Source organism: Nilaparvata lugens, chromosome 2 (assembly GCF_014356525.2).
Source record: "Nilaparvata lugens isolate BPH chromosome 2, ASM1435652v1, whole genome shotgun sequence".
NCBI classification, from domain to species: domain Eukaryota; kingdom Metazoa; phylum Arthropoda; class Insecta; order Hemiptera; family Delphacidae; genus Nilaparvata; species Nilaparvata lugens.
In genome coordinates, this window is record NC_052505.1 from 40,712,815 (window position 1) to 40,726,924 (window position 14,110).

The 14,110-nt window shown below is 35.5% G+C and overlaps 1 protein-coding gene across 1 annotated transcript in view; it reads left to right on the forward strand.

Moving 5' to 3' along the window:
- Positions 1-14,110, forward strand: part of LOC111055637 — a 364,687-nt gene that overhangs the window by 244,806 nt on the left and 105,771 nt on the right. The window contains exon 2 of the mRNA XM_039420075.1: positions 12,345-12,620. Within this exon, the coding sequence (XP_039276009.1) occupies positions 12,345-12,620 (276 nt within the window). The remainder of the gene's footprint in view (positions 1-12,344; positions 12,621-14,110) is intronic.

Here is a 14,110-nt window from a genome sequence, read left to right on the forward strand (position 1 = left end):
GTCGGTGGTAATACGGGAAATTGAATCAACTACTTCTCCATTGGGGAATATCAGGAATCACATTGCAAATGATCTAGAATTCTGCGGATTATCTTACTTGTAATGATTGATATTCTGATGTTAATCACATGGTTGTGGTAAGTGGATTATTGGTTAAGGATATATTGCATAATATAAAAAAAAAAATAAAAAATAAATAAATGTTTATTTCCCAAAAAAACTAAAACTACAACATCAATTACACAAAATATTAGATAAATTACAATATTACAATACAATAGTTAGTTACAAAAAAATTCTTATAATGTGTCCTCTAGTTGTTTAGTTTTTTGTGTGTGGAAATTGACCTACTCCACTATGGCGTACCATGTTCTAGAGTAGGTTTTGTTGTTTTTTTTGTGCGTATTATTAATTAGTTAGTGTTTAGTAAGTCATTAGGTGGTTAGTTGTTATTTGAAATAATGTTTTCTATGTTCTGTCTTCCTTTGCTCATCAACCAATTGTGTACTATTGTTTTGAACTTTCTAGGATGATTAATCTGCTTAAAGTTTGCAGGAAGTAGATTATATAATTTTGGTGCTAAATGATTGAAATGTCTCTGGTATAGTGCCTTCCTTGCAACACTAGTGATGAGAAGATTCCTGTATCTGGTGTTGTGGTTGTGGTTTCTGGTTTGAAATGTTGTTGGGTTCTTGTGTAATCTGCATAGTATCTCCTTGGAGTAAAGCTGTCTTGGATCCATCACATCAAACTCATTGAATAGCTGGTCTGATGAATAGCGTGGAGGCTTCTGGTTGATGACCCTCATGATCAGCTTCTGTACCCTGAGGAGCGGTTCGATGTGCAAGAAGCTTGCACCTCCCCATCCCACAATCCCATACAGCATGAGGGACTGAGCTAGAGAGAAGTAGATAACTCTTAGACATCCCTTGTCGACCAGTGTCCTCAGAATCCTGAATCTGCAGATAGTCTTCCTTAGTCTCCCGCATAATTCATTGAGATGATGATCCTCGTAATTTCGAACAGAATAATAGATATTTATTCTATTTTTAATGTTTCCTGGACATAAAGAGATTGCATTATTTGACAACACCAAATTTTTCCTTGTGCAAAGCACGGATCACCTGCTAGTCTTTCTTATTATTCTAGAATAATTTTACCATCAATACCAGTCTGTAACCTCTAATTAGAACTGTCTCTTACAATATCACCCCTGCTATTAGCAGCTCTTGCTGCTGCCGCCCAGTTCTATGAGATATTGGAATGTTTATTATGACCAGCTAGTTTTGATAAAAAAACTCGAGTTTTACTTCTATAGCTCTAGTATTTACTTCTAGTTTTAAGTTAAAATCTCAAATCTCTCATTATCGTACTGTTTGAATGTACTTTCTTTGTCAGCTATTGAAATATGCACAGGCTGAAATCGAAATGCACAACTAGGTTAACCCATTTATTCATTCCCTGGTGAGGTCGGTGGTAATACGGGAAATTGAATCAACTACTTCTCCATTGGGAATATCAGGAATCATATTGCAAATGATCTAGAATTCTGCGGATTATCTTACTTGTAATGATTGATATTCTGATGTTAATCACATGGTTGTGGTAAGTGGATTATTGGTTAAGGATATATTGCATAATATATTGAATATATTCCATAACAAGCAGCAAGTTCAGCAAGCTCATTGCTCATGAGCCAATAAAATCCCAATTCATTTTATCACCAGTCCTTTCTCAAAAAACTGAAAAATGAAATTGATAGATGGGTGAGAGCAAACATCTATTTCAATATTACTTGATTTCTTTCTTTGTTGTCAATGTTCTTTCTATTCTTATATTATCTTCATTCTATTTCTGTTAATTTTGTTTAATAGCAACTTCACTTTTTCAACTTGAACTCTTTGTTCTTGTTCATGTACATAATATTATATGATGAATTACTTTTTAATTGAACTCACTACTGGCGCTCAAGTGTTACTTTTGCCAGTAGAGCCAACATTTTATTATTATTATTATTAATAGTTCCCTAATTTTTATGTATGTATTTTAGTCAAGTGCAGTAACATACATTTATTTTTTGTAAAGCTTTTTTGTATTTTGTTTTTGGCAAATGAAATTCATTCATTCATTCATTCAAGTACCTACTCCTCAAATAATCGGATTATTCTATTCGTTTGTATTACTCATGTCAGAAATTCTATCAAAATTGATTCATGAGATCATTGAGAACACACCTATTAGTCAAGAAAAATAAATTTATTAACAATATTGCTCTGTTGTGCATTCTATCATTATTCGTGTTTTAGTGGAGCAATATAATCATTGCTCATGAGCCAAAAAAACACTTTCTTCAATGAAGACTAGCCCACAGCTCGAACCCATTTGATTGTAAGAAGCACTTCTTACTGTATCTAGATTTATTTATCTATAATATAGGCACAAATTATACATGACCTCTTATTTGCATTTATTGATCTACTATACATCTATATATTCACGATAGATAAATAAAATTACAAAAATCCTTACGCCAATCACCTACTTCAATATCTGAGCATCATTTCAAAATATTCATACAAAAATGTCATTAGGGCATGATATAAATAATCATAATTTTGAAATCTTTTTTAATCTTCTGAATATTCAATCTGCTTCTTGTATTTGTTCTGACGTGAATTGCTGACAACTGCACAAAAACATTTGTTTCAACGCAGTATGCCTTCATTCAGCATGACAATTAACATGCTCATAATAACAAACTTGCCAGTTTTATGATGATGCTTATCACATCACATCATGCCCTGATTCACAATGTTCACCGAATTTAAATTTGAAATACTGCAACATCGTGACTTCTGATACTTGATATTTATAGCAGAGAGACATTATTGTATATAGTAGATAGTTGCTACCACTAGTTTGCTTCTCTCATGGTAACAGCATTCTGATCCCATATCACTAATAATATCATGTCAATGTTTTTGAGTAGTTGTGGAAGCAACGCTTCATGACGTTTCATATTAACTGACCCAATTTTCGAAAACACATATTGTGAATATTTGGAGTCAGTTGCTAATATTCTGAAGTGAGTCGGACTGTTTGGATTGATAGAAGTGAGTTGGGTACCAACAAGTATTCAATCAGCTTGATGTGATTGGTATCCAACTTCGAATACATTTAGATGTTGTAGTAGTGAGAAAAAGTGGAAATTTCCATGTATGACCTTTGATAATTGCGATTTTTGTTATTGACCCATTCATTTCAACACTAATATTTTTGTGTATGTGTCCTTGATTAAAACTAGTAATGAACTTCTTGTATGGTTGTAAATGCATTCATATGGCATATTCATCTCCTGTCAATGATTTGAGTTTTCATATTAATAACAATATTGTAAATCTATAACAAAACCTTTGTGTTCTACTCCAAAGTTGGCTATATAATTCCTCTGATGAAGAATTCTCATTCAGCGAAACATGGTCAAATCATTCATGGTCAGATCATTCGATTAAATGACTATGAAGATTTTAAACTATATTATATTTTCTAAATATATAATATAATTTTATTCTATATAAGCCTTCAATTTTAAAATTTATGACTATAATAAAGAATGAACAACTAGAATATTTCAATGAAAGCGTAAAACATGAAACGGAGAAACAAAATTTATGAGCTCAGACAAGAGAAAGGATTATTTGAATGGGGTGTAAAAGAAAATAGCTGGGAGTTGGGTGAAGGGTGAGCATTATTGGATTCTAGCAATCCAAAGGTCTTTCAGATTAATGCCATCTGAATATTTTATTCAGCTCTCGACAAACATGCCTTATTTTCGGTGTCAAATCGAGTCAAGCCTCTACCCTATTAAGGTGACACGATGCATTCAGGTATTTTGTTCGTTATTAAAAACGAAAAGGTCAATTTTGGAGAGTGACGTCATCCTCTAATACGAAGCTTTGTGTCTTTAGAGAACTTTTTTGTTTTCTACTACGTTCTATTTCTCTAAATAATTTCCCCGAGGTGGAAAGTTTTCTCCAAGTGAAAGGAAAAAACACGAAGAGTCAGCGTATTTCCAAATTAAAAATTCAGCTCGTCTATTGTGATTGAAGCTCAACAGTTTTCTCTTTAGCCGGATTTTGTTTCTGCGTGCTCTGCCTCTTGACGGGGTCATTGCGCCCGCCCCTGCCAGAAAGGGTCACAAATTTCGAAAACGGTTCCAACGAACTGTAGCAACACTTTGCGCTGTGAAAAGCTCGCCGTCGCCGTCGCCGTTAATTGGTTGCTGACTCTGTCAAATAATGTCACCTGTACTCACTTGGCTCAACTCGCTCCTCTTCACAAACCTGCAAACATCACCAACTACGGTTCACTTGTTTCTCGTTTCCAAAATATTCAAGACTCTCCATATTTTCAACTCGCTTCTATTCATCCCGGATCCAGGTCAGCTATATTCTCGCGTTTTTTCGGCTGCTCTAATCTTTCCAGAATGAACTGGAGTTTGGGTTTTTGTTCCAAAATCAAGTTTGAATGAGACTGGATTCTTGTTTTGTTGGTTTTTCTTCAATTTTAAACTACATAACAGGTTGATAAGAATTGGTTAAAAAAATGAAAATATATTTAATCAGATTAGCTTGTTGGATTACATTATCAAGATATTGTTCTCAAAATATCCATATTTTGGTTTACAGCTTATTTTATTTTAATTTAAAGTCTCATCCAAAATGCAGCCAACGCATCTCAATACTGTAATTTCAAACGATCTAAGACGCTTCTCTCAACCAATCAAATTGTTTTTTCCACAAATGTGACATTAATTTCAAATTATACAGTATAATTACAAGGTTTACAAGGTCAGCAAGGTAGCTTGTATCTCTAAGCGTAAAACATTAGAATAAAAAATGTAGATTGTTCGTCCTATGGTACTACTTGCATTCAATCCGCATGATGCCTTCATGATTAGAAATAGATTCCTATTAGAATAGTAGGTTTAGAAAATTCAATTAATGCTGGAGTTTTCAGACGTGAAAATGTTTGAATATGAAAAGTTGTTAATTTTTTCTTGCACATAAGGAGGTAGTGGAAACATAGCTCAATAGAGGAGCTCTATTAGTGAGTGTCTCATAGTAGCATCTTGGGCTACTAGTAAAAAATGCATGGCAATTCTGTATGAAAAGTGCCCCTGTCATTCTGTGAGGAGAAGAGTCTTTGAGCAGGCATCTTAATAAGCATTGCTTGTCTCCTTTGCCAAGATAAGACTGGCATTGTGTCTGGCCTGCATTGGCTTGGCGACACAATGAAGTTTATGCATATGCATCAGGAGGCTTTGATAAGGTGAGTTTGGTGGTTGGGTCAACTGGGGTCTGAGGAGGAGGTCTTGAGGACTGAGGAGGTGAGGAGTAAGAGGACCTGTGGCCTCAGGGATGTCTCTTGATGATGGACTGTTGTGTCGGTTTTTGATAGAAAGATTAGGGCCTTTGAGACCACAAGACGCAGCCTATTAGGTCTTGTCTTTGTTCTTCTTCTTCCTTAGCCTCTCTTCCTTTGTCGAGGCTCTCTTCAGAATATTAGCTGCTCTGATTATGTATTGCTCCTCAATCATGCATGCAAACACTGCAATGATGTTTGCATTCCACTTGTATGAGGCACAAAAAAATAATCTGCTACATGTAGCAAACAAGAAGAAGTTGTGAGTCGATGTTCGCGAAAGCCATGCTTATTTATTTTCCTACAGTTACGTTGAAAAGTGGCCATTCCTGCACTGATTACAGAACGCAAAGAATCACTTTTCCGCTCTAGTGCGGGAAAATTTTTTTCTGCACTCCAGATTTGCAACATGGCAACGCAAAATAGTTAGTAGGTTATATGGAGCACCAGTGCAGCAAAATCAATATGAAGTTGGTAACAGTGACTGTTATTATGATAATAACGATGGACAAGGACATGGACACCGAGGACAGCCACCACATCAGTGACAGCCGCCCCTTCATTCAAACACTACTACATTATTATTCAATTTTACAATAAATTAAGGTTTTTATTAATAACAGCATCACACACACACAAACATTTGATCGATTTCAGGCAATTTTACCCATAATTACCCACTTTTCATATTCAATGGTAACTGTAGGAAAAATTTAATGTGAAATACGTGCGCAAATTTCCTCTGCTGCACTCAAGAAGCCATTCCGCCCTCGCCTACGGCTCGGGCGTAAACGTTTCTTTCGGTGCAGAAAACTGTCACTTTGCGCACTAGCTGCACAAATAACTACAGTATTTACACTCTCTATTAAATTATCACATTATTAGAATCACAACATTTGGGATTGAAAATCAAATACTATCACAAAAGCTTCCTTTCCACTCCATGTCCACTCCATTTGGTGGAGAGTTGGTGGGAAGGATATTCTGAATATTCTTTCCAAAGAATGGACATGGATATGTCCAAAGCTCCGCCAATTTATGTAGATGCATAACAATATTATCTATATCTATTACCAATTGCTTTTTCATAGCATATGCATCTTATAGCTTTTTCATCTATAATTTTGCTGTGTTGTAAGCTATTGTATATAAGTGTAAAAGCCAGTATATATTGTAATCTACATAAATAAAGTACTCAATCAATCAATCAATGTCTCAACCTGAAGTAAAAGCTCTCCCATTACAACTTATATATTATTCATTGATTAAATAATTTAAATTGGATTAATTGAATTCACTTCATGTCTCAACCTGCAGTAAAAGCTCTCCTATTAAAAATCATACATTCATTGTTTAAAACTCATTTCAGTCCACAAAATCGAACAAACTAGATAATTTTCAACAAATTTAACAATATATCAAAGCAGAGTTGAAGCTCAAATTTCTTTATCACTCACACACAAACAAGGTGCTCAGAAACATCGTTGATGCTCCTTGGTATGTGCGGAACTGCGACATCCATAGAGATCTGGGAGTCAACCTGGTATCCTGTGAGATTCAGCGGTATGCAGAGAGTCATGTAGAAGGCTCCACCAACACAACAACGTCGAGGCAATCCAGCTGAGGATGCGGAGGATGCGGATGAGGTGCGGAGGCACCACGCAACTCACATACTAGATTAAGCTTCTAGAATCAGCCTATACGTTAACGTTTGCTTCTTATATTGATGATGAAGATGTTCCATTGAAGATGAGGATGATTCTCTCTATTTTTATCTTCAATGAAGTCGTCGTTGAAGTGTGTGAGTAGAGTATGATTCTTATTCTCAATACAGAATTGCAATTATCCAATCATCAATATAGATGGCAATAGTAAAGTAACGCGGTAGAAAATAGAAATTGATTTTTTATAATTTTTCAATCACTAGAATTTAAAAAAATGTCAGAACCTCCTAGTAGATTGGAAATTAGTTTTGAAATGTATGAAATGAACAGCTATTGTGTTAACCAAGCATATTGTTTTCATCTGAACTGAGTGGATGATCAGATTTGATGTGCAGATAGTAGGATAACATGCACTTGCGTGTGATTCACCGGAGCAGCACAATTATTCCTGAGGGTTGGACCGAATCAATGCGGTTAACGGCTCTATGCATGTTCCACCGTATTAGTAGAACATATTGGTTCTGAGAGGGGGGGAGAAGGGGGTACCTGTCATTGAGCTATTAATGCAAATCAGTGTGATGACTTGCCTGTCCTAAGCTGCCTTGGACCAATCGATGTCAATTAGATCCTGCTAAGGAAATGCATGTGGGTTCAGTGTGCACAGAAGGCCGACACACCACTAGCTTGTACCAAGTCTGCTGCTAAATTGCTTGTTGTCAACTTATCGGAGGGTTGAATCTTCGCTCATGAAAATACACCGTTCACAATGTAAATAGGAGCTCGTTTCTCTTCTGCATTCAAAATTTGAATATATCTCCAATTAATTAACAATAAAGGTGCAACTATGATACGTTAATATAAATTGGAGATCGTTACTTCTCTACATTAAAAAATTGAATTCATTTACAATTTATTTTTAATGGAGTTTCAGCTTTTATACAACACTTGAGCTGTGCTCTTAAACTCTATAAATAAGATTTCTAATAACAGATTTCAGTGAAAATGTCCTACTATTCCCAAGAACTAAGCATAATTTATATGAAAATATGTATCATAAATAAAAAGAGAAAGAACTGAAGTTAAAAAATATTTTATCTTTGAAACTATATGAGTTGGACAGTGTATGAATATAGAATATTCAAGAATCAGTTCAAAGTGACACACAAAAAGCAACAACTATTCAAACATATTATCATCAATGGAAAGTTACAACGATAATGGAAGGGACAGACATTTATAATTATAGATAGGTTCTACTCTTAGATAATTAGACAACGATGAATATACTTCTTTTTATAGATTTATTAGCAATTGATTCTAAAACTGCAATATCCTCCCAACTTAAATATAATATCTTATTAAATCATGAATATGTATTTCTCCAAATTTATTGGACCTTTGTTGTTTTTTGAATATTGTTAGTTTATAACCTTCAACTAATGAGTTGACAAAACATTACAATGAAATCAAATTCTATTGGATAATGAATTCATGAATAATATTCAGCTAGAATTGTCCGTTTTTTGAAAGTGCCTCATCAAGAAGTTTTCAAATGAATTTGATCAACAATGACTTTGATGTAACTAGTCGCTTTTTCTAAGAAGAGAGAGTCAATCGTCCACTGCTTCCAAATTGGATTATTCATTTCAGTCTTCAAGCACTCTTTTTCTTCACCCTGCTAGGTGGAATATTTTCCGACCGGTATATTTCTTACACAACGAGAGTCCAGTTTCTTGCCATTGCCTTCTTTTTCTGGCCGTTTTTTCCCTCATTCACTTTGTGCCACCTTCGTTGCTTCAGTCACCTTCTTCTTCCGCATCAGCACCTTCTCGAGACGATCTCTACCTCCCTTCCATCCTCCATTCATCTTCCTCTTCCTCCTTCATCGTCCACGTCATTTATTTCTTTCATCCGGTCTCCGCCCCTTCAACTGGCATCCAACATTTTTCACTGTCTTAAGCTCGGGGTTCGCTATGAATAAATTTTCTCCACTTCCCTTTTCGACCATAAGAACTCTCTAATAATCTCCTTAGTCGTCTTTCCACCTCCTTGTTCAGCGGCTAAACTAAAATAATTAATGAGGGAACCTTTTTAATTGATTCGATTAATTCTATCCTATCTCATTTGTTGGAAATCCTTTAAAATTATCTAAACTGTAAAAAAGTCTGTGCTTGAGAAAAGTCTTGAGAAAATCTCAGATCTTCAAACTTGTATCACTGTCATTGGTGGCTGGGTAGCTTTTTAAAGTTAGGTCTTGTTATACAGCTTTAATTCACTTCCATTATCTTTTAAGCTTTCAATCTCTTGAAAATTCAACTGAAATCAAGTGTTTGTATATTATGTGTAAAGTTAGTCTGGATATCAATTATTGTGGATTTCACCCACAAAGAACTATCCTACTATTTCCAGCTAGGTCAAACTTGATTTGAACTGAGATTGTTTCTTGCTCACCAATTCTGATAATTCAATGATTCTGATTGATCAGATAACATTGGAAGCATGATAAATTGTGAGTTCAGTGTTTCATACAGCGCAGACTATCAAGCTGGACCAATAACTTATTAAACAATTATTCTAAAGATATCTCATAATAAGTATAAGTTGTGTGGCTCCAATGTTGAAAGATTCTCTATAGAGTACAGCCAATGTTCATTTTCATTCCTATACTTCCATTCTTTCAAGTGATAAAACTATTATTTTTGTATCAATGCATTTATTCATCTAAAAATCATAATGTTTTTGTATTTGTATGTTTTTATAGGTCCCTCAATTACTAAAGAAAGACTAAATAAAAAATCTGGTGTGGCGCACTCACACAACTTTCCTTTCCGTTATGAGAATTGATCACCTGACGCTAGTGTTCCCGCGCATCTAGAGTCTATCCAAAGATCTAAGCCAGCTGGTGACAGGACTATAACGCTGGAGATACACGAAGTCTTCTATCTCTTCATAGTGAATGATTCAATAGAATCAACAGTTGCCAACAGTTTGCAATTGAATTAATAACATTTTCTCGAATTTCGAGCTTATTTTCAATTTCAGGTGAAAATGTTACTGAACATTAATTGTAGAGATTTTCATACTCAATCTTTTCCACTCGAAATTTTTTGTTTAAACTGTATCTGGAGCCTGAAAATTGGAAATCTGAAATCAAACTTTACCTAGATGGGGCGGAGCTCCTGAAATTTTTACAGATATGGGACTTGTGGCAGTTGATAGAGCTTATCAATAACCTCTCTAGGTATGAATTTGATCAAAATCGTTGGAGCCATTTTCGAGACTACCGCGAAAAACCCTGTTTTTGACAACATTTTCGCAATTTTAGCCGCCATCTTGAATTGGATTTGGTCGAAATTGTTCGTGCAGGATCCTTATAGGGGAAGGAGCTTAAGTTCCAAATTTCAAGTCATTCCGTTGATTGGGAGATGAGATATCGTGTACACAGACGCATTACACTCATACACACACACAGACCAATACCCAAAAAACACTTTTTTGGACTCAGGGGACCTCGAAACGTATAGAAATTTACAAATTTACATACCTTAATTTTTTTCGGAAAGCAATACTTTCCTTATCTATGGTAATAGGGCAAGGAAAGTAATAATTGTTGATGTAACTTATGGAGAAGTTTATCAGTTGAACAATTTAAAACCAAATTGAAGCATTGAACAGTAATGTATGAAATCGGCTTATTCCCTTCATTCTCATAAGTTCTATTGAAGGTTTATCGATTTATTTATTACCAAATTATATACTGTATACATTATATTTTTATATCCGTTATATACTAGACTCCACATGTATACAACACTTCAAGTACGCTTTATTTAATGAGTTGTTGTTAGTGAAAGCACAAAGAAAAGAAAAATTTAATAATTGACTCTATCCGTGTTCTCTCTTCCGTGGTAGAAGTATTCTAAAACATTAGTGGAATATTTGCACTCAATACCCTTTGATAGATACAGTATACAATACTAGGATACAAGGCGAGTGCCATATTGATTGTCATAGTTCACTAACTGGGAGCCGGAGGAAATCAATGGAGATTTCGAATAGGAATAGGATTGTGGCGTTGTTGGGGTATTTCGTGTGTCTGGTCTGGTCTGTGTCCTTGTTCATTTAGTAGACAGAGTTGGGGAATGACAGCACGATGATGTTTGCTCCTGGCTCCTCCAAGCATTGATTGCTCCTGCAAATCCCCGGCTGTATTGCACTGGGTATTCGCATTCTATATCCTTCACTCGCCACTGCACATCAGACGGCTGCAGCCTTGTCGTCAGACATTAGTTTGATTACTGCTACCTTTCTCTTATCATTGGATTACGGGAATAACATTTTGACTTCTGTTGTAATTATGTTGTCCATCAGAGGTAACATTTAACATGGACTAGGATTATCCATGCTCTGCCCGCGGGAACTGTTTGGAAAGGTCATGATTATATTGTGAACTGTAGAATAAAATATACTAATAGATTTTCCTTTTGAATTCATGTTATTTCAGTTGTCATTCAGTTGCTTGTTGTTTATTTTTATTGATATTTTTTGGAAGATGCCACTGTAATGCTTCCGGTTGACTGTAGGTAATCAGATGAGAAGAATTCAATATATATTAAATATATAATCGACATATAATGTGTTTTAGTCTTTCTTCAGTCTCTGACAAAGACAAACAGTTAATACACAGTAAACTCCTCACTTTTGTTTGTCATATGTACCATTATATTTCGCTTCATGACTGATAAAATGGGTGAAGTTCGTTTCTAAAGATCTATAATTTCAAACTTAATCACCTTTTTACTCTTCAGTACATTTCAGCCGTTTAGCTAGCTCCGTTTAGTTCCTTTTCACTTTTCAGCACTTTTTCCTAGTTGTTACTAGTGTATTTCTTCCAGTTTTGGATGTGATCTTTTAGGAACTAATTCCCTGCGAAGTATCTTAAGATTAAGAGATAATTGAATTCTCTGCAAAGTCTGTTGAAGAGTTCAAGAGATGATAAGTAGCAGATTTCCTATAAGATTACTTTTTAGAACTGGAAGAACTAGAATAGTAACGACTGGGATAAAGGTGCTGGAAAATAGAAAGGTGCTGAAATCACGTCCTCACTGAATTATGGTGTTTTAATTGATGCTTTCAGAGACGGTGCTATCAGATATTAAACTTATTATTATTTGTTGTTTTGCATGAATGATTACTATTACTCAATCAATAATTACGATTACGATCAATAATTCTCAAAAATGTTGGTGTTTTCAGGAAGGAGAACGAGGCTACCTTGAAGGTCTTGCGTCGAGGTATGCAGACCTCTACAACACTCACTATGGGGATGTGCTGGAACACCTGGAGGAGCTGCGGAGGCGAGAGTGGGCAGAACTGTCACCCCGCATCAGGGTGCTCGGCCCCCTTACCCCTACCACCCCACCCGGTCCTGCCCCCTCCACACCCCCACCCCTTACCCACCACCGGCTCGCCCCCGCCGCCACTCTTACCTCCTCGCAGTCACAGCCTATCTATGTGCCCGGCAAATATTCTGTGAGTACAATATCCAATTCAATATATTAATTTCATTTTATATTATTTGAAACATTCATTGCCGGTTGCTCAAAAGCCGGTTAAATTCTAATCGTGATTAATTTTACGAGAACCAATCAGAGAAGCCTTCTTTTCGAAATAGCCTTCTCTGATCGCTTCTCGTGAAATTAATCACTATTAAAATTTGACCAGCTTTTGTGCAACCGGGCCTGACACTGCAATGGTGTTATAAGTCTAGCTGCACACAGTGATGATGTGCACTCTGATAGAATACAATATCAGGCCAAGACACACGGGGCGTTTTTCAGATGAATAGGACAGGAAGCTTTCCGGCTAGCTAATTATGTTAGTAATGACACAATCATCCAATTGGAAAGCTTCCTGTCCTGTCGTGTCAACTCGTCTGAAAACGCCTCGTTAGTCTCGGCCCTTATTCTCTTTAAAAAAATCATAGTTCGCAATAGCCAATAATTAGATTAGTCAATCGTAGTAAAGAAAATAATAATAGAATCATTCTTAACTTGGTATTTTTACCCAATTAGCAATTACATTGATGATTTCAAGAATCACAGTTCTATGGGAAATAATAATAAAGCATCTCACTTTTTAAGAGAAAAAATACCGGTATTAAAAAAATTAAATTATTCTTGTTCTATGTAGCTCTTGTGTTGTGGAGTTAGATCACCACCGATACTTCGACAATAATTAATAATGTAAATCTCATATAAATGACAAATTCAAAAATCGTACTGTTGGATGATAGCGTGGATATAACACTAATGGTATTGCCTTTTTGAAAATTGAAAGTCTGAGAATATGAATGGAGATCAAGATTCGGGGGGCCCTCGTTTTAAAAATACCGTAGGGTCTGACCTTCATCCTCAATTTAATGATTATGTCCAATTTATACTTTTGCTCTTGAATTGTTTTATGATCTTTTCATAGGATTAAATTTCCCTTTTTTCGGCTTTCTCCTATATGTTGATCAGAATACCAATGAACTTATTCAACTTAGTTTAAAAATAACAATAGAATTCATTCCTGAATATAACTGATTCCGCCCATTAATTCATGAGCTACTGTTCTGTCTTTAAACATGACTCATTTGAGTATTCCACATGAAAGTAGCCAATTCACATCCAACTAGAGAAATTGCAACTGAATACATCCATAGAAACGTCTTGATCTTGCACATCTTTCTTTCGGTTACAGAACGTTCTAGAATAATCCCACGCTATCCATGTTTATATAAACTTCTTTTCTTATTTCGAGCACTAGAACTATGATTCTCCGTTCTGCTGTACATTGCTGACTACAAGTGCCTGCACCAGGACATAACTTTATTACCGCACTTTGAACATGTGAACAACAAGCTTTTGCAGGCATGCTTGCGGCTCGTAAACTTCAGATTACGTTCTACTATTGTCCTCCCACTGATACTCTGCTTCCAAACCATAATCACCCACTATATTGTGTGGACGTGTGCTTCA